The sequence below is a fragment of the Solanum lycopersicum genome, chromosome 5, assembly GCF_036512215.1.
Source record: "Solanum lycopersicum chromosome 5, SLM_r2.1".
NCBI lineage: Eukaryota > Viridiplantae > Streptophyta > Magnoliopsida > Solanales > Solanaceae > Solanum > Solanum lycopersicum.
Window position 1 is genome coordinate 33,688,286 of NC_090804.1, and position 18,821 is coordinate 33,707,106.

General features: G+C 33.0%; 1 protein-coding gene and 2 long non-coding RNA genes across 5 annotated transcripts in view; 1 reads left to right on the forward strand and 2 right to left on the reverse strand.

Moving 5' to 3' along the window:
• Nucleotides 1–239: 239 nt before the first annotated feature.
• On the reverse strand, nt 240–6,048 carry LOC109120340 (uncharacterized). Its single transcript, XR_002027800.3, has 3 exons — nt 5,868–6,048; nt 1,396–1,573; nt 240–686 (listed from the first exon to the last, which is right to left on the reverse strand). It is a non-coding gene; the product is annotated as an uncharacterized lncRNA (long non-coding RNA).
• Nucleotides 6,049–7,813: 1,765 nt separating this feature from the next.
• LOC104647416 (uncharacterized) lies at nt 7,814–8,943 on the reverse strand. The gene is made up of 2 exons (XR_741562.4): nt 8,810–8,943; nt 7,814–8,724 (listed from the first exon to the last, which is right to left on the reverse strand). It is a non-coding gene; the product is annotated as an uncharacterized lncRNA (long non-coding RNA).
• A 762-nt stretch (nt 8,944–9,705) lies between these two features.
• Nucleotides 9,706–18,821, forward strand: part of LOC101255297 (delta(3,5)-Delta(2,4)-dienoyl-CoA isomerase, peroxisomal) — a 30,269-nt gene continuing 21,153 nt past the window's right edge. Inside the window, exons 1-2 of one of the 3 annotated variants that reach the window (XM_069298028.1) lie at nt 9,752–10,450; nt 11,808–12,037. In XM_069298028.1, the coding sequence (XP_069154129.1) occupies nt 9,814–10,450; nt 11,808–11,854 (684 nt within the window). In that variant the 5' untranslated portion in view covers nt 9,752–9,813 and the 3' untranslated portion in view covers nt 11,855–12,037. Of the gene's footprint in view, nt 10,451–11,807; nt 12,038–18,821 lie in introns of those variants that run through there. The other 2 variants (XM_004239255.5, XM_069298027.1) reach the window with 2 other exon arrangements.

Here is an 18,821-nt window from a genome sequence, read left to right on the forward strand (position 1 = left end):
TTCTCATTGTCATTGTTATTATATCACCAGACTTTGGTGAACGCTTTAAAGAATATAAATAGTTTATTCTAAACTGAATTTCTCTCTGTTTATTTTTTTAATTCTTTCGCTTCCTATTAAAATTAGGTAGGAATTGTGGTGCAAGCACGAGGCCAGTATTTGTATATTATTTTATATTATATTTATTTTTTCAGAAATGTCAAATAAAAAGGTCTAGATGTTATTGAATTTCATAAAAATTGATCAAATATGTTAATAAGATATAATCGTTAATAATTGTGTTGTATCTTATATTTATGATTGTTCCACATACAAGTAGAGATGCGATACAATTAAGTATAAGCTTTTTAAATTTCTTCTCAACTCCAAAAGAAATTATATAATGTAACAACAAATTAGCTTAATAGGTGATATACTTTCTTTTTACAGTATAATCAATTGAATTCTGGCTTTGTAAAATGCATTCTATAACAATATTTCCATCTGCTACAGGAAAACATTTGTGTCTCTTCTACTTTTGGAGTAGTTGCACATTTTCTGGCCGATCTCTCTTCTTTATGTGATCTCTCCACATCTCCTAGGTAATTGGTCAAGCCTTCTCTATGTTTCACCTTGATTTGTAACTTTGAGGAATCATTTTTCCACTCGATTGGAAGGACTCAACACATGTTTTTCCGTACTATATTCTAGTATTATAAAGTAATAGAGTTTAGCATACTAAACATTAGGAATATCAAATACAACACCAGTTAAGGAATTGTAATAGTACAAAATATGGGCAAGATACAAGTACATTAAAAAAAAATATAAGCAAGGTAAAACAAGATCTTTTTTTTCTCTATGCAACCTATAAAGGAGAGATATTGTTAATTTAATGAAAGAAATAACGATGGAAAGAATAAGTGCGGGTTGGAGACTAACTTTTTTCTACAAATTATATGTAAGGTAAAAGAATTCACATTGTTGATCTCAGTTATCAATAACCAAGTTGCATGTAGCATTTTTAATCAGCCCCCTCTTTGTATATCTATTTCATTTGTTTTTTCCAATGGTAGATACTTGCTAAGATTCCAAGACATTTCAAAATGGCGTGATCGATATTGAAGAACCTAATTGTTACAATTTTACTCTTGCTAAGAAGTCCATACATGTATAAACCAATGTAATAAAATAGAAACTTTTTTTCTATAGAAGAGGAGATCTAAGAGGAAGGTGTCAAACACATTTACATGATTAATATAGATGCATAGGCTTATATTTTACAATACATAGAGAAAATGAACCATCTTTTTTCTCGATGGAAGCATATCTTGTGGTGTATAAATCAAATACTCAGTAAGTAGTATAGTGAAAAGTTGCTCATAAACGTAGAGATTATAGAGGTATAATTTTAACCTTTTCTGGAAATAAAGCAAGAGCCGCGAACAACAACATTCTCCTGAATTCTAGATGTTGGCTGAACCGGATCCATAGAACTTGTGCTCAACGAAGGTGGTTACTAGTTATTTCTTGCATTTTGAGGCGCTTTCAGTCATGTCGCTTTTTATATTTAGCAACTCTTATGCCCAACATTCTACATAGATATTTCACACAATAAGATTCGGAGGACATGTTGGTATATTATACACATCTTTAGTTTATGATCACAAGATTTAAAAATTCGTATCAAGTCAAAACTAAGACGAGCAAATTATAATGTAGACACCATATTTAAGAAATTTAAAAAGAGATGAAAACACTACAAGACTCAGCTACAAGAGTAGAAGGTTGAACTCGTGTATCTGCATAATCATAACAGTCCACTGCAATCCAAGGCAAAACAATAGCCGTTAAGACTATTGTTTCTAATATTGACATCTTTATCTATAAGATTAGAATTACTTTCACATTTTTATCAAAATGATTAGGATTAGGTAAAATGTGTCGCTTCAGAGAATTATCTAACAATAAAACACAAATAGAAATGACATTTTATACTCGTTTTTATGAAATTGTCGAAGAACTCCCTGTTAGTTAGTAGTTGATAAAATTCAGACTATTACAATATATCTTGGCCTGGTAAATTTTTTGCATACCTGATTGTTTTTAGTACAGTTTCCTAATGAGATTTCTTTGGCATCTGCATGAACTGACTTAAGGTTTGGACTGTAAAAGTCACATAAAGTAACTTTCCAATCAATTTTTGATAAGCATTAACATCATATAATAACTCATCTCCTACAATATTAGTTGCCTCATCATACTCCCTAGTAGTGAATGTTGGTTTTAGCAAAACGTGAATGACAAAAAGAGAAAAAAATGGAAATGTGAGGGAACAATATGGAGGGAAAATGAAAAGTCATATGCAAAGTGCAAATGAAAAGTCAGTTTTTTCATATCGGTAAAAAAAGAAAATTGTTGTCTTTATATTTGGAAACACTTCATATACTTCTTAAAGGTTAAGAAGAAGGTGCCCCCTCACGTCGTCGTCGCTTGGCTTCGGATGTGATTGATTGATAAATTTTTTGGACAAAATTTATTTAATCAATTCTGTTATTCAAATTTTTCTCTTATAAATTAATTCAGGATGTTAGTTATAACATAATTAATTTTGGCGCGACGAAATTTATTTAAAATTCACGTGCAGCGTAATAACAATCTAATTTCTAAAAAGTCATTATTTTTTCCAAAAGACACACCTTTTCGAAAAGTTATTATTTTTCTCAAAGACACAACCTTCTTAAAAAAAGGGGTTTGAACAGACAGTGGCAGAGCCACGAATTTCGCCAAGGGTGTTCAAACTATAAAGAATTGATAAATATTTTTTAGCAGAGTGGGTGCACAAAATATATGTTTTTACGGATGAGTAGGTGCACCCAAATTTTAAAATTAAAATATATATCATAATTAGTAAATTATACGGAAATTTTTTTATATGGAAATTTAAAATTATAAAACTATCAATTGTACAAATCAATACTAATTGAAAAGGTCCAAAAAACAATTTTAGCTATTAGTTGAATATACCACCTCTAGTTCATATTAAGTGAATTGTTGAGACTTTTTTCATGATTCAAAATAAGTACATGTTTCAAAGATCAAGAGAAATGTTGAAACTTTTTTCCCATAATTACATTCTTAACTATTTTACATTTTGTAAAACAATAGTTTATAAATAATAAAAAAAACTATAATAATTCACTTAATATAGATAGAAAGTACAAAGAAAACAATAAAATCTTAATTATTAGGTCAATCAAAATTTATGGTTGATAATTAGGTATTTCTTATTTAGAAAAAAGACCTAAATTACCCAAAAAAATATTGTGTTAAAACATAGCATCCTGTGGGATCGAACCAGGGACCTCAAAGCCGTAGACATGCATGCTTACCGCCAGACCACAAACCTATGTTATACATAAGAGTGTTCAATTTATTAAATATACATATATTAGATAGTATTTTACTTCCGTACAACGTATAGTTTTCCGATGAAGGGTGTTTACCTGACCAACCTTACAACACTGTAGCTCCGCCCCTGTGAATAGATGAGTTTGAAGAGATACGTTTTTTTGCTGAAAATGGCTATAAAAAGGAAGTCATTTTTCGTTTTCAAACATTTAAATTTTTTTCCTTCTCTCTGCATACATTTTCTCTCATAAACAAACTTGTCGATCGACTGAGTTAGTGTGTGACTAGTTATTTTTCATACGTTCGTTGAAGTTGTTGAGTTTGAGGTACCGCTACTTCTTTAACAGGTTAATCCATTTTATCTTGGAAGAAATTAATTCATAACCTCGGGTACCATAAGGGGATTAAATTTCTTAAGGAGACACTATAATAGTTAAAATAGAAACAAAAAGAAGATGAAATAGACAGGAAAAAAAATCCGAGTCCTCAAAAAACCTTAGTACAGTTAGTAACATCGAAAAGTTAAAGAGTATGAATATACTCCTCCGTTATGATTCCACTCAAACACTTTTCCCCACTTATAGTAAATTTACTTGCATTCAAGTACTTTAGCTTACATAGAAAAATATAAAATAAAATCAAAACTTGTGCTTTTGAAAGTGTGAGTTACATATATTTCAAATGATATTTAAAAAAAACAATACTTGTCACCAATTCTAGAGTAGGGGGCATGTACTACAACTCTTGCTCCTAAGATTAAAATTAATCATGGATTTATATGTGTATATTCATGGAAATCAAAATTTGTGAACGTTTTCTATATTATCAAAGTTATGTAATCGCGTTTCACAACAGGGCTGGTTCATATAAGTAAATTTGAAGCCTCATCATAAGATTAGAGAAATATATAGTTAAAAACTAAGAGAGATCCTTTCAGTCGAGAAAAGAATCATTTTTATTTAGTTGTTCATCGGGAAAACTCGAGAGTATGAATATGCCCCTGTTTTATGATTCCACTTACATACTTTCACCGTTTTTTGGGTCAATGACAGTTCAAACTCCCTGTTATGATCCTACTTAACCCACTTAAATACTTTCCTCGACTTTCAATCTGCCATATCTTATATTATACTAATTCACTCTTCATTCATTCCATAGTTTTGCTGAATATATTGTAATAGCCATTCTCCAAGTGTTCATGTTGAATTCTACAAACAACATAACAATCATTTGTGCACATAAAGTGATTAGTATGTACTTACTGCACATCACATAATAGCTCAACTCTTGTAGTATTAGTTGCCTCATCATACTCCCTAGTGCTAAAACTTGAGAGTATGAATACTCCATTATGATTCAACTCAAATACTTAATTCCCCGACTTATGGTTAAATTTAATTGCATTCAAGCACTTCAACTTAAATACAATAATATTTTTTTTCAAACAATTTTAAAACTTGCGTGTTTGAAAGTGTGAGCTGTCGATGTTTCAAATGGTATTCCAATAAGACAATAATTTGTCACCTATTCTGGAATAGAGGTCATGTACTACAACTCTTACACCTAAGATCAAAGTCAATGATGGAGTTTATATCTGTATATTCATTGGAATCAAAATTTGAGAAAGCTTTCTATAATATCGAGTTCTGAAATCGCATTTTACAGCAGGGCTGGTCCATATACTTCAATCTTGAAGTGTGAGAGTTTTTTAAGAAGTAAACTTGAAGTCTTATCATAAGATCAAGAACTATATGACTAAAAACTAAGAGAAATCCTTTTAGCCGAGAAGTGACTCATTTTTATTCGTTGTTCATCTGGAAAAGTCAAGAGTACAAATATGCCCCTTAGTTATGATTCCACTTAAATACTTTCCCCGATGTTAGGTCAAGGACAGAGTTCAAACTCCCCGTATGATCCTACTAATCCCACTTAAATACTTTCCTCGACTTTGGATCAATGATAAATTCAAACTCGTGATGTGCACTGTTTTTAGTGTAATTTTTCTATTGATTCTCCAACCAGTAAAATGATTTTTACTCAAACATTAGTGATAATTTAAATTCTAAAGGTTAGTATACTTATTGTAGATCTACTGATAGATCAATAGGTCAATTTCTCTTATTGCGGATGCTTAACTTCACACAACAAGTGAAAATAATTTCAAAATATTAATGCAATAAGGTGAAGAAACTCCAAGCTAAATCTACAATAGCCCAGAAAATTGATTTCGATGGAAAATCCATGTATGAAATTAAAACAGTGAAAGTATAATTACCTAATCAAAATTGAAAGCACAAGCGTTAAAATTATTTGAACTTCCAAAGCACAAGAAAAATCAAACATCAATAACAAATCCAAATGAAAAAGGAGGCAAATGTTGACACAACCAAATCAAATTTGATGAAAGAGAGATAAATTAAAGAGATTTCTGAACTTTAATTTTAGAAAAACTGAATGAAAACACAAAAGAGACTTACCTGGATAGAATGTTGAAGAAAGGAGAAAGAACTGATGTGAACATAAGTGAGGTGTAAATTGAAAACATGGGAGAAAGACACGTTGTAATAATAGGGAATTGAAGAGATGAAAATACCCTTTAGAGCAGTAAAGTAGGCATGCTGAAACAAACTTTTTCTGATATAAGAGAAATAAACATGAAGATTAAAATTAAAATATTACTCTATTTGTATATTCTTTTATCACACTTTGACTTGACACATATTAAAAAAATAGTTATTGATATATGTATTTCACCAAATTATTCCCTATAAATGATGACTTGAAAAAATTATTGAAAAATAAGCATATCATGAGGGTAAAACATGAGGAAATATTATTATATTTTTTTGATATGTCAAAAATATGTTAAATAAAAATAAAGTTTTATTTTATAAATAAATGATAAGTAAAAGTAAATACAAAAAATATATAGTTTGAGAACTTTTCGTGAAAGTGACTTTTACAAAAGTGCTCATGCGGTCCAAATTAGTTACATACTGCTATCTCATGTTTTACCATTTATAATAGTAACTAGATAGAGCATGGCCGTGCAAAGCACGGCCCAACATTAAAGGATCATTATTTCAGAAAAATTAATGCATTATATGAACAATCTGATTTTCGTATTAGTGAATTATAAGTGGTACAATATCATTGCAATAAAGAAACCGATTATATTTTACATATATTTCAGATAGCAAAAGCATCCGCTTTGTGCATTATATAAATCTCTAGAACTGAAAAATAACATCAAATATCTTTTGGGGAAGAAAAATGATGTCTTACATAAACGAGAGGACAATTTGGCTAAAGCTTCACATTTACTGGACTCAGAGGATTTGGTCACTACTAAATTAACTTTTTCTTCTTACCAGTTCTAAAATAATATTCCAAGTGAAAACTTTTACTTGGTAGGGTCAGATATTAAGTCTTAATGTTCTCTCTTTATCATGGATCATGAGATCTAGATACAATTCTAAAATAATTAATAGAACATAGAAATTACTACGCCATAGTTTTTTTTATTCGTAACCCTTCTCATCATTTCAGCCTTCAGGTACCTTTCTTGACAGTCTGTTCACCCCAAGTTAACAACTTCAAAGAAATCTTCAATGTTAGTGATATCCTCGGAAACTCCTAAAGCTCCTCTAATGTACATCTGCAAGTTATAATTAAAACGCAAAAAGAAAAATATTTCTGCAACCACATAAAGAATATTAAGAAAGAAACACCCTAAAAGAATTTTCATTCCCAATCAAAAAGTGCATAGATTCTTTTTCTCGTCATAACCATCTGGTATTTCAAATTAGAGATATATATAAGAACAGTTATGATATGGTTAGTAGACATGTGGCATTATACGTGTGTATACGTGTCATTTTTTTGTGTTTTTGCAAAGAGTATAGTCAATATAAGGTCTATACGTGTCATTCAGTATCAAATTTTTATTTTTTATTGGCTTTTTGGATAGCATTATTTTTGTTCTTTGTGCCTATGTTTACCTTTACCCTTTACATTGTGTTTGAATGGTTGTTTGAAATTAGGTGATAATTGTATTGTATCCTATTATTTTATAAAAGTATTATTATATTATATTATATAAAAATATTATTATATTATATTATATATTTATTTTTGATTTATTTTATAATATATTTGAGTTAATTTTTAATGTATTGGAATTAGTTTTTAATGTATTCGATTTATATATTATGTATCTTGTTAAATTCAAATGTTGAATACACATATGAAATATCTAACAAAACGAATTATAAATTTGAAGGATGAGAATGTGTGTCATTTCTTTCTTTCACCTAATTCTTTTGCTACTAAAGTCACGTGTCCGTACACGTGCATTTATCAGACCCCACCCCACCCCTTCACAATTAAAAAAAAATCAATAATTAATTAGCAATTAAAATAATAATAATTAATAATTGCTAAAGTCGTTTATTGTTATTAACGAAGCACAAAACACCAAAATGGATCAAATGAAGGACAAACAACACAAGATGCAACAACTAAACAAACCGAATCAATCAACATTACAAAATGACAAAATCAAACAATTAGAGATTCACACATACAACATCTAAACACAAACGCACTCAATATCATTCAGAAATTAAGAGAAAAAAAAAAGAGAGAATACAAGAACAATACAGGAAGATCAGGGATATAATCAGTCAAATGAGGAACATCTTCAAGAACATAGCCGTAATCTCCTTTCACCACCTTCATCTGGTAATTACTCTCCAACAAATTTAAACAAAACTGGTAAACTAAACACAAAATTAAATTTTAAAATTACGAATATTAAACCATTTATACTTATCGCCGATTAATCTGCCGATGAAATCAAAGAGGCACAAGCGGATTAGACCCGAATACATCTCCGAAATCCTGAAAAAAGTCCTCTACGGGCCAGGATGAAGATCCGAAACCACAATCAGTAGTACTTGATCCGAATAACATGTTATTGCAGTCGGGTAAAGTATCCGGTTCAAAAAACAAGTCGGATATGGTAACCGGGTTCTCGAACTGAAACAAATCATTGGGGAAGAAACTCTCGAACGGTGGTAAATCGCAGAAGTTCTCCGACATGGAAATGTCATTTTTGTCCCTGATATCGGAGGGTAAATTTGATAATGACTCAGCTTACTCTTCCTCGTTATTCTGAGATTCATCAAATGAAGTTGAAGCACACCGTAGAACGGACTTCGGCGAGCGTTGACCGTTGTGGGATTCTTCGCCAGAGTTGTAGCCGGAGCAGCTGGTTTTCGTTGCCGGAGGAGTGGCGAAGAAGAGGGAATAAATAGAGAATAACGATTACAGCTAGAAGAAGGAAAAAACAACTATCAAAGTTTAGGGAAAAATAAAACATTAGAGAAATCAAAGAAAAAAATTGAAGGAGCCTTACCTGGGATGAATGGTAAAAACATAGAAGAGATTTTCAGCAAGCAAAGTAAAAAAGCAATAAAGGAAGAAAGTTAAAACATGAAGCTAATGATGTGTCATTGACAATATCTCTGCACAAGACACCTAATCTATAATAAAGCATTGAAAGGACAAGATACCAAAGCAAGACACCTAGCTATATTTGAATATTAAAAAGACAAAAATAACCTTAAATGTGATGATACAGGCATGTTGAAATAGCCTTCTTCTAATATAGTAATAATGTAATAAAGGAGATATAAATATATATTGAAGTCAATCATGTTTTAATCCGTCTAATATATTATTATTATTATCACCAGATGTTGGTGATAGGTTAAAGTATATAAATAATTTATTCTAAATTGAATTTCTCTCATTTGTTTCTTTAATTCTTTCACTTCTTATTAAACTATGCACATTAAAGTTAAAATTTTATTTAATTTGAATATTTTTATTTGTCACAATTTAATTTGACTGGTATATTAAAAGAATAATTATTGAAAATATTATACTGAGGTATAATATGAAAAAAATTATTATATTTTTTTGATATGTCAAAATAACAAATAAAAAATGAAGATCTATTTTACAAATAAATGACAATTAAAAATGAATAAAGAAAATATATAATTTCAAGTACATTTATTAATTAAAAGGCTAACTATTAATGTTAACTTGTTTAATTTACAAAATTTTAATGCAACCACTAGTTGCAACTTGCATATCTTTTTTTACCTATGCCATTGTTCGTTCTTGTATTTCTTTCTTGAATTTTTTAGCTCTGTCATATTTAATTGACATGTTTCAAATTATAAAATTAAAAATATATTTTATATAATTTTAATTTAAATTGTAAAATTAAATTAAATTGAGTACGAAATCGACAAAATGTTTATATTGACTCAGTCAACACCAACCATCCTAAACTAGGCGTAGCTCGTAGCTTATCATTTCAATTGCATCTTCCCTGTACGCTAACAAATAATGGAGGAATACAAATCACTGAAAATCATTCAAAAATCTCCAAATTCTCTTGTTTATTACCTGTATCTCAACCGACCCACACACCTCAACGCTCTCTCACAAGATTTCTTCACTGAATTCCCCAAAGCCATCTCCTCACTCGATCAAAACCCCGATGTCGCCGTTATCATCCTCGCTGGCTCCGGCAAGCACTTCTGTTCCGGCATCGACCTCCATACCCTAGGTGATGTCTTCAAAGAAACCGACGCCGTTGATTGTGGCCGTAAAGTTGAGAGACTCCGGCGACATATCAAGTTTCTTCAGGAGGCTATTACTGCCTTAGAGTGTTGCCGTAAACCGGTGATTGCTGCTGTCCATGGCGCATGTATCGGTGGTGCGATTGATATCATTACTGCCTGTGATATTAGGTATTGTTCTACTGATGCTTTTTTCTCAGTGAAAGAGGTGGATTTAGCTATTACGGCTGATCTCGGGACACTTCAGAGGCTTCCCAGTATTGTTGGGTTTGGAAATGCTATGGAGTTGGCTTTAACTGGTCGAAGATTTACAGGTTCTGAAGCTAAAGATTTGGGCTTGGTGTCTAAGCTTTTTACTTCTAAAGAAGCTTTGGAGGAAGGTGTCAAAGTTGTTGCTAAGGGTAAGTGTCTCATCTGCATTAAAGTTTCATTCTTTTTGTTTACCTCTTCACTTCTATGTTACTCGGTTGAAGACAAATAATGTTCTTGTTCTACATTGATGGTTAAATAAGTTACTCCCTCTGTTTTAATTTGTTTTGAAGAAGTTAATTTTTTTAAAATCTTATGGTTTTAAACTAAAAATGGGTTGAAAAGCTAAGTTTTGAAAGGATATTAAGATATCTATATAGTGAAATTCACAGAAAACATTTCTTCGGGAAAGGTAACATATAGTATATATATAATAAGAGTACTAAGTGAGGTAGTACAGCCATATTTACAGAGAAGCCAAGAACCCTTGCAAAATAAGATTTACAGAGAACGTATCAGATCTATGAGGGAATTTTGTCTCCTCTATTCTTCAAAAGTAAAACATCAAAATACAGTTCATCTTAATTTCTGTGTTGAGGTCTGCTTGCCTTAAATTTTTGCCGTCCTCTCTTTCCATACTGACCACTATATATGGCGTGCTGACTTCACCACCCCTTCAGCTTCACTATTGCCCCATTGTAGTTCCATGAATGTAACAACTCAGCAGTAGTCGCTGGCATCACCCAACTAAAGCCCACCATGCTTATGCGCAGCTGCCACAGTTGAGCAGTAATTGGACAGCGAAGGAATTACTGCATTTTTGATTCCACAGTTGGACCACACAAAGAGCGTAGTTGAAACTGTCTTTTTAAAAAATATTCTCGAGTTAGATGTGCTTGTCTTGCCAATAACCATGTGCAACAGACCAATCTGAAAGGAGCCTTGGATTTCCTAATTGACCATCATTGTCAGTTACCAATCTCCTAGCCAGTATTAGAGAGGGAGAAGTAAGCTGATTTGTAGTTTGCCAAATATTGTGACAAGTTCATTCATAGGGATAGAGTGATAGCCTCATCGTTTTAATTTCATCTTCCCTGTACTACACAAATGATGGAGGAGTACAAATCACTGAAAAATCATTTGAAAATCCCCGAATTCTCTGGTTTATTACTTGTACCTGAACCGACAAAGATGCTTCCACGCTCTCTCACATGACTTCTTCACCCCAAAGTCATCTCCTCACTCGATTAAAACCCCAATGTCGCCGACATCATCCTTGCTGGTTCCGGCAAGCACTTCTGTTCCGGTGTCGACCTCCAAACCCTAGCCGATGTCTTCAAACAAACCCACACCGCCGTTTGCACCCGCAACGTCGAGAGGCTCGCGACATATTAAGTTCATGCAGGAGGCTATTACTGCCCTAGAGTTTCGCCGTAAACCCATGATTGCTACTCTCCATGGTGCATGTATTGGTGGGGAGATTGATCTAACTACTGCATGTGATATTAGGTATTGTTCTTCTGATGCTTTTTTCTCCATCAAAGAGGTGGATTTAGCTATGACGGCTGATCTCGGAATACTTCAGAGGCTACCCAGTATAGTTGGTTTTGGAAGTGCCATGGAGTTGGCTTTAACTGGTCAGAGGTTTACAGGTTCTGAAGCTAAAGATTTGGGATTGGTGTCTAAGGTTTTTACTTCTAAAGAAGCTTTGGAGGAAGGTGTCAAAGTTGTTGCTGATGGTACGTGTGTCGTCTGCATACCTTTTTTCTCTAGTAATGCTTCATTCTTTTTATTTACCTCTTCACTTCACTTCTATTTCATTTAAAGGAATCCTTTCCTGGCCTATTCACTATATGCAACAATCCAAGGCTACTGTCAATGAATCCTGAACTAGACAGGTTTGGAATCCATCCTTTAGGAGATTATTGAATGGCTAGGAGGTGGATAGAGGGGCCAACTGTAAACAGAAATAGAGAAGTTCACAGGCACGACCTCTGATCCCGACTGTCTGAGGTGGAAACACGTCAAGGATGGGATTTTCTCTGTAAATAGGGCATATTATATAATGAAAAATACAATAGAAACCAACAATGCTTTTAAGATGTAGATGAAAAACCTTAGTACCAACTAATGTAAAATGTTTTACACGGTCTGTTGCTAGAAGGGACAGTTTGATACATGAAGTATTGAAGTGGAAGGAATTAATTATAGTATCCAGATGCCAACTATGTGGGGCTAGAAAAAAAGGGACCAATAACCATATATTTTTGCACTACAGTTTAACAGCTTAGATATGGATCATTTTCCTTAAGTCTCACAGATACAAAGTAGACCATGCCTAAGCGTATTGCAAATTTTTTGAGCTATTGGATCAGAGAAGGAGGAAGCAAGAGTAAAAGATATGGTGGAGGCTTATCTCTCGTTATATCTAGTTGACTGTCTGGAGAGAGGAATAGTAGAAGTTTTGAAATAGGGTTAATTCAATTTATAAAGTGGAATTGTATTGTATTTTTTTATTTTTGGTATAAAGAGAAAGGTTTAGAGAAAACGGAACAGCTTGTAGACTTTTTAGGATCCTAGTAAATTTTCCTTTGTGTTTTCTCTTTCTTTTCTCTTTTGGAAGTCTCCTGTATATCCATTATGCCAAAAATGACACCATTACTATGTTCAAGAAAGTAAATAATTTCAGTGAATATTTCCTTGAGAGGGTCATGTTCCAACCAATTATCACATCCAGAATAAAGTCTTTCTTCCATTTCCTACCTTTATTAAAGAGTTGGCATGTAAGTAGTTCCAATGGCTTGCAGTAGCTTTCCAGACCCAACTTGAAAATTACAGGATACTTGGTAGACTATGATCCTATTTGGATGGGCTTAAAAGCTGGTCAAACTGACTTAAAATTCAGTTTTTGACTTATTAAAGTGTTTGACAATCATCAAAGTGACATATTTTAAGTCAAAAATGACTTATTTTAAGCCAAAAGCTAAAAGCTAGGTGAGGGGTGCTTTTTTTTTTTCCAACTTAAGTCATTTTATGTTGACCAAGTATATTACCTTTTTGCCCTCAATTTTTTTTATTATTATTATTTATTATTATTTTTTATTATTATTATTTTTATTATAATTATTATTATTATTAATATTATTATCAGTATTAATTTATTTTTATTTTTATTATTATTATTATTTTACCATTATTATTATTATTATTCTTATATTACTTTTATTATTATTATTATTTTTTTATTATTATTATTATTTTTATATTATTATTATTATTATTGTTATTTTTATTATTAATATTTTATCATCATTATTATTTTTATTTCTATTTTTATGATTATTATTATAATTATAATTATAATTATAATTATAAAAAATTTGTGATGATAAAGAAATATGTGAATGATTGGAAATATTATTACTTATGGATATTAAATATAAATTCATTTGTTTTAATTTTTTTAAGTATAAAAACCTTAAATTAATCAACTTTTTATCATGTTAACAGTTTTAAGTGTATTTCAGACATTTTGATAAAAAAAGTGTTTACCAGCACTTATTGCCAAACACATCAACAGTTTTTTTTTCAACTAAAACACTTTTGTCCAAACACATAACTACTAATTTTAAAAATGAGTTTCATCACTTTCACAAGTACTTTTTAAAAGTTGCTTTTTTTAAGCCCATCCACAAACCGTCTCTATATACAATTCAACATCTAGGCATCCTCAATATTAGCTAAGATGTTAATTTATTTTACTTCTGAATAGTGATTTGTGTGTTAATTGATGACTAGTGAGCATGAACTTTGGGTTATCAGCTATTGGGCACCGACACTTGAATCCATCCATAATTTCATTACACCTGGGATTTACTTACCATTTGTCAAAAATAAAAAATTCATTACACCTGAGGCTTTTCAAGGCCATGGTGGAAACTGTACTTTGCCCATCTTATTGCGTTCATGCAGTCATGGTGCTAAATGTCACCTGCCATTCACATTCCCTCCATAGCTTCATTTATAGGCTTTTCTTTGTCTTCCATTCTTTAGAGGAACCTGTTGGATGATGGTGCAAAGCAATAAGGCAAAAAGTATCGCTCATCTGAAGTTCTTTACTCTTTATTTTGGCGTTAAGAAGGGCATAATTGCTTTCCCAATAATTGATAAACTTGGTGACTTGACCATGAATTGGTAATTCTCGATTCTTCAACATTCAGATGTTGTATTAGCAAGAATGCATAACTGGCTTTTATTAGTTTCCCCTACTATATGCACATTGTTGGCATGATATATACAAGCTGCTGACCTGGGACTTTGGAGCAGATATTAATCTAATAAGTACTCCAACTGATGTTGGAATTTTCCTCCCATTAATTGAAGCATTTTTTTTTTGTATTATTTTTAACCTTTTATTAGCTTTATTTAGGCATGGATTTATAGTCACTGGTAGGATTTCAATAAAACATCTCTTAATTCAGACATCTTTTGCCACTTTTCTTCTTGTACTCTTGTCTTTGACTTACATAGTATAAGATACATCTCTTACGTTTGAGGGGTTAAAAGCAGTTTTCACTTACAATTCTTTTCTTGCTAATTTGAATGGTTTAGATCTGTATGATCAGAATTTAATTGTTTGAAGAGAGAGACGGGTAAACTGCAGTCTTTTTCTTCAGTAAAATTAACAAATAAGTGCAAACTTTTTCACTTCACTTTATCTGTGGAGCAAATTGCACTTCATTTTACTAGTATCTCTGAGCGTCTTGCCCATACTTGATCCTCACGAGGACATCACGTTACACTCTGTATTGCTCATACACACGCGTGGGTACCTGATAAAGTTGCATCTAGAATCAGATACTTCATCACATAAATTTTTGTATTCAGGGTTGTGGATCGAGTTTGGATATGAATGTTGGAGGGTGGCCAAATGAGTATATATTTCGATTAGTTAAAGGTATTGAACTTAAAAAATAAAATTTAATTTTTAATATTTTATCCATAAGATATATATAAATCTGTATGTGTTGACACAAATCCAAAAAACCAAACCAAATAGTGAGTCAATCTATACGCTTGATCATAGATGTAGTCAAAGCATTAAAGGTATTGGTGATTTTTGGTAGTGGTGGAAGAAGACATTTTGGTTAAATTGGATGGGGCTAACAGAGGAATCACAGGTTTGACCCACTTTATATCTATATATTGACCGATAGTACATTAAGGGCATATATAGACTGAGTATGTTGTTGTTGTTTGTTATGGACCAATAGTATAACATTGAGGGCATGTATAGACCAATAGTATAACGGACGGCAATATTAAACCTTTCAAATTGTAGGGGCAAATTTGATCCTTTTCTCTAGTTTTAACTAATGAAGCACAATGAAAGTTGGGTGTTTTGCTCCTTTCTAGAGGGAACCTTATTTTTGATAACTTTCAAACAAACTTCATCTATATCCGTGGCTTATTAGCGATAAGTTTGACTTAAATTCACAGCAAAAGAGCAAAAAAAGTATGTACATGCTGATAATTTAGGTTGTATTAATCTATGTACTCCATCTATTCCAATTTGTAAGACCATATTTCCTTTTTGGTCCATCTAACAAAATGACCCTAAATTTGGAAACTAATATTACCCGTAATGACAAACTTTAACCGCCACACAATTGTGATGACATTTTTAAGATCACCACAACAACAAACTCGATCTAATCCCTCAAGGGAGGTCCACAAGTGAGGTATGAGGAGGATAGAGTATCTGTAGATGTTATCCATGTTTCTGATAGACCCTCTGCTTAAAATATAGGTTATCCTAGCTGTTAGGAAAAAGAAATGTAGATATGTAGTAGCGACAACAAAATAATATGAAATCAAAACTACTTCACAAAATAAGAGGTAAGAACAACAATGACGATAAAATAATGTGATTATTGAAGAGTGCGCAACCACACAAGCACATGTGATAAGTGATATCTAAAACGGAAGAACAAGAAATTACAAGGATAGTGCTAATACCACTAGTAAGAAATAAGAATGAAGGTCCAAGTATGACCACTAAGCCTATTCCGTAGAAAAGCGAGAGAATGCTCAACTAACCACTAGCCTTTTACCTTAGTTTGTGACCTCCAAACCTTCTATCTATGATCATGTCTTCGGTAAGCTCAAGATGTGCCATATGCTCATATCTTGTCTAATCACCTCCCCCAAATACTTCTTTGGTCTGCCTCTACCTCTCATGTTGCCCACTGTTGCCAACCTTTCACACCTCCTCAGTAGGGCATATCTACACTTCTCTTTATATGCCCAAACCATCTCAACTTCCACCTCCCCAACTTGTCCACCATAGAAGGCATTACCAACCTTGTCTGTAATATCTTCATTCTTAGTTTGTCTCTCCTAGTATGCCCATACATGTACCTCAACATCCTCATCTCGCAACCTTCATCTGCTGAACATGTGAGTTTTTGACTGGCCAACATTGTCCCATACAACATTGTTGGCCTAACCACCACTCTGTAACTTAACTTTAGTCTTGGCAGTATCTTTTATCACACAAGCCTTTATAGGTGAGCCTCCGTATTGCCATCCCGTACCAATACAATGTGTGATGTCATCATCGATCTCCTTGCTACCTTGAATTGAAGACCCTAGAGACACTTGAAAAATTTCTCTCTTGGGGATGACTTAAGCATCAAACCTCACTTCCACCTTGACCTCATGTGTAGCATCACTAAACTTACACTCCACGTATTTAGTCTTGGTCTTGCTTAGGTTGAACCCTTTGGACTCTAGAGTTTTGTCTCCAAACCACCAGCCTATCTCTAACTCCGCTACAAGTTTTGTCAATCAGTACTATATCATCTTCGAATAACGTACACCATGGCACCTCACCTTGGATACGCTGCATCAGTACATCCATAACCAGAGGGAAAGAAACAAGCTTAGAGCCGATCCCTGGTGTAACCCGTTCATGATTGGAAAGTGCTCCGACATTTCTCCCATTGTATGCACTTTAGTCTTGGCCCCATCGTACATATCCTCAATCGCCCTAGTGTAAGCCACAAGTACACATCTAGCCTTCAAACATCTCCGGAAAACCTCCCTTAGGACTTGGTCATAAGCTTTTTCTAGGTCAATGAATACCATCTGTAAACTTTTTTTCCTATACCTATACTGCCCCACCAGTCTCCTCACAAGGTGGATGACATTTGTGATGGAACACCCCAGCATGACTCTGAACTGGTTCTCAGTAATATATACACCCTTCCTCACTCTCATCTTCCCCACCTTTTCCCACACTTTTATAGTGTGTCTCAACAACTTGATACCCTATAATTGTTGCAGTTCTGAATCTCATTTTTCTTTTTAACAATGGAATCGTGGTACTCTACCTTCATTCTTTGGGCATCTTTGTTGTCCTATTAATGACCTTAGACAACCAAGTCAGTGACTCCTAGCGTGCCCTGCCTGTACTCTTCCAAAACTCCACAAGAATCTCATCTGGCCCAATTGCTCTCCCTCTCACACATAACATCCTTAAGCTCGTCAACCTTTATGGACCTGCAATACCCAAAAATCTTGCGTCTCTCGGTGTACTCCAACTATCCTAACACGAAGTCCCTATCCCTCTTTCGTTCAAGAGCTTGTAAAAGTATTTCTACTACCTCCATCTAATGAGTGCCTCCTCCCCCAATAGTCTGCCTCCCTCGTCTTTGATGCACTTCACTTGGGCCGAATCTCGGGCCCCTCTCTCTCTTGGCTTGACCGCTTGACTAATCTTTAAAACTTTTTATCCCCTCTTTGCCCCTAGCTCCTCATACAATCGTTTGAAAGCTGCTGTGTCAGTCTCCATAACCACGTTGTTTAAGACCACAAGTTTTGTTGCCAATCTGTGTTAAGAAAATCAGAAATTTATTTGTAAAAAATAATTTAATCTGCAAAACTTACCAAAATCTTGAATACTCTTTTTGATAATTTAGGAAGGAAATCAAGTCCACTGAATTCACAGTGTCCCCTTAAGGAAATTATTCCCCTCTAGTATCTGAGGTTTGATTTGGAATATAACCTCCCAGGGTAAAATGATCTTAATCGGTAGAGTATAGATACCAAAAATTCTACTGTCAGCGAATCAATCCACAGCAGGAAAGTACACGAAGAAAAATGTGTTTTTTTTAAGAAGAAGGAAGATCAGAAAAATTCGTTTTTAAATATTCTGAAGACTGAATGGTATTTATAGGCAAGAATAATATATTCTGAAAGGTTGCAACCCTTTCAGAATTGACACAACCATTAATGAAAGGTTGCAAACTTTCAAATGGTATTGACTGTTCCTGAAAGTTGCAACCTTTCAGAACAGTGGCAGGAGTTTTTTAAATATAACGGAATTTAAAACGGGTCACGCGCGCGGATCCGAGTCGGGTCGGGTTAACTAAAAAGTTGAAAACATTTCGGTTAATTTCTGTTATCAACTGATTAATTGAAATAATTTTTGGCCATTTAATTAAATAAATAATTAAAATA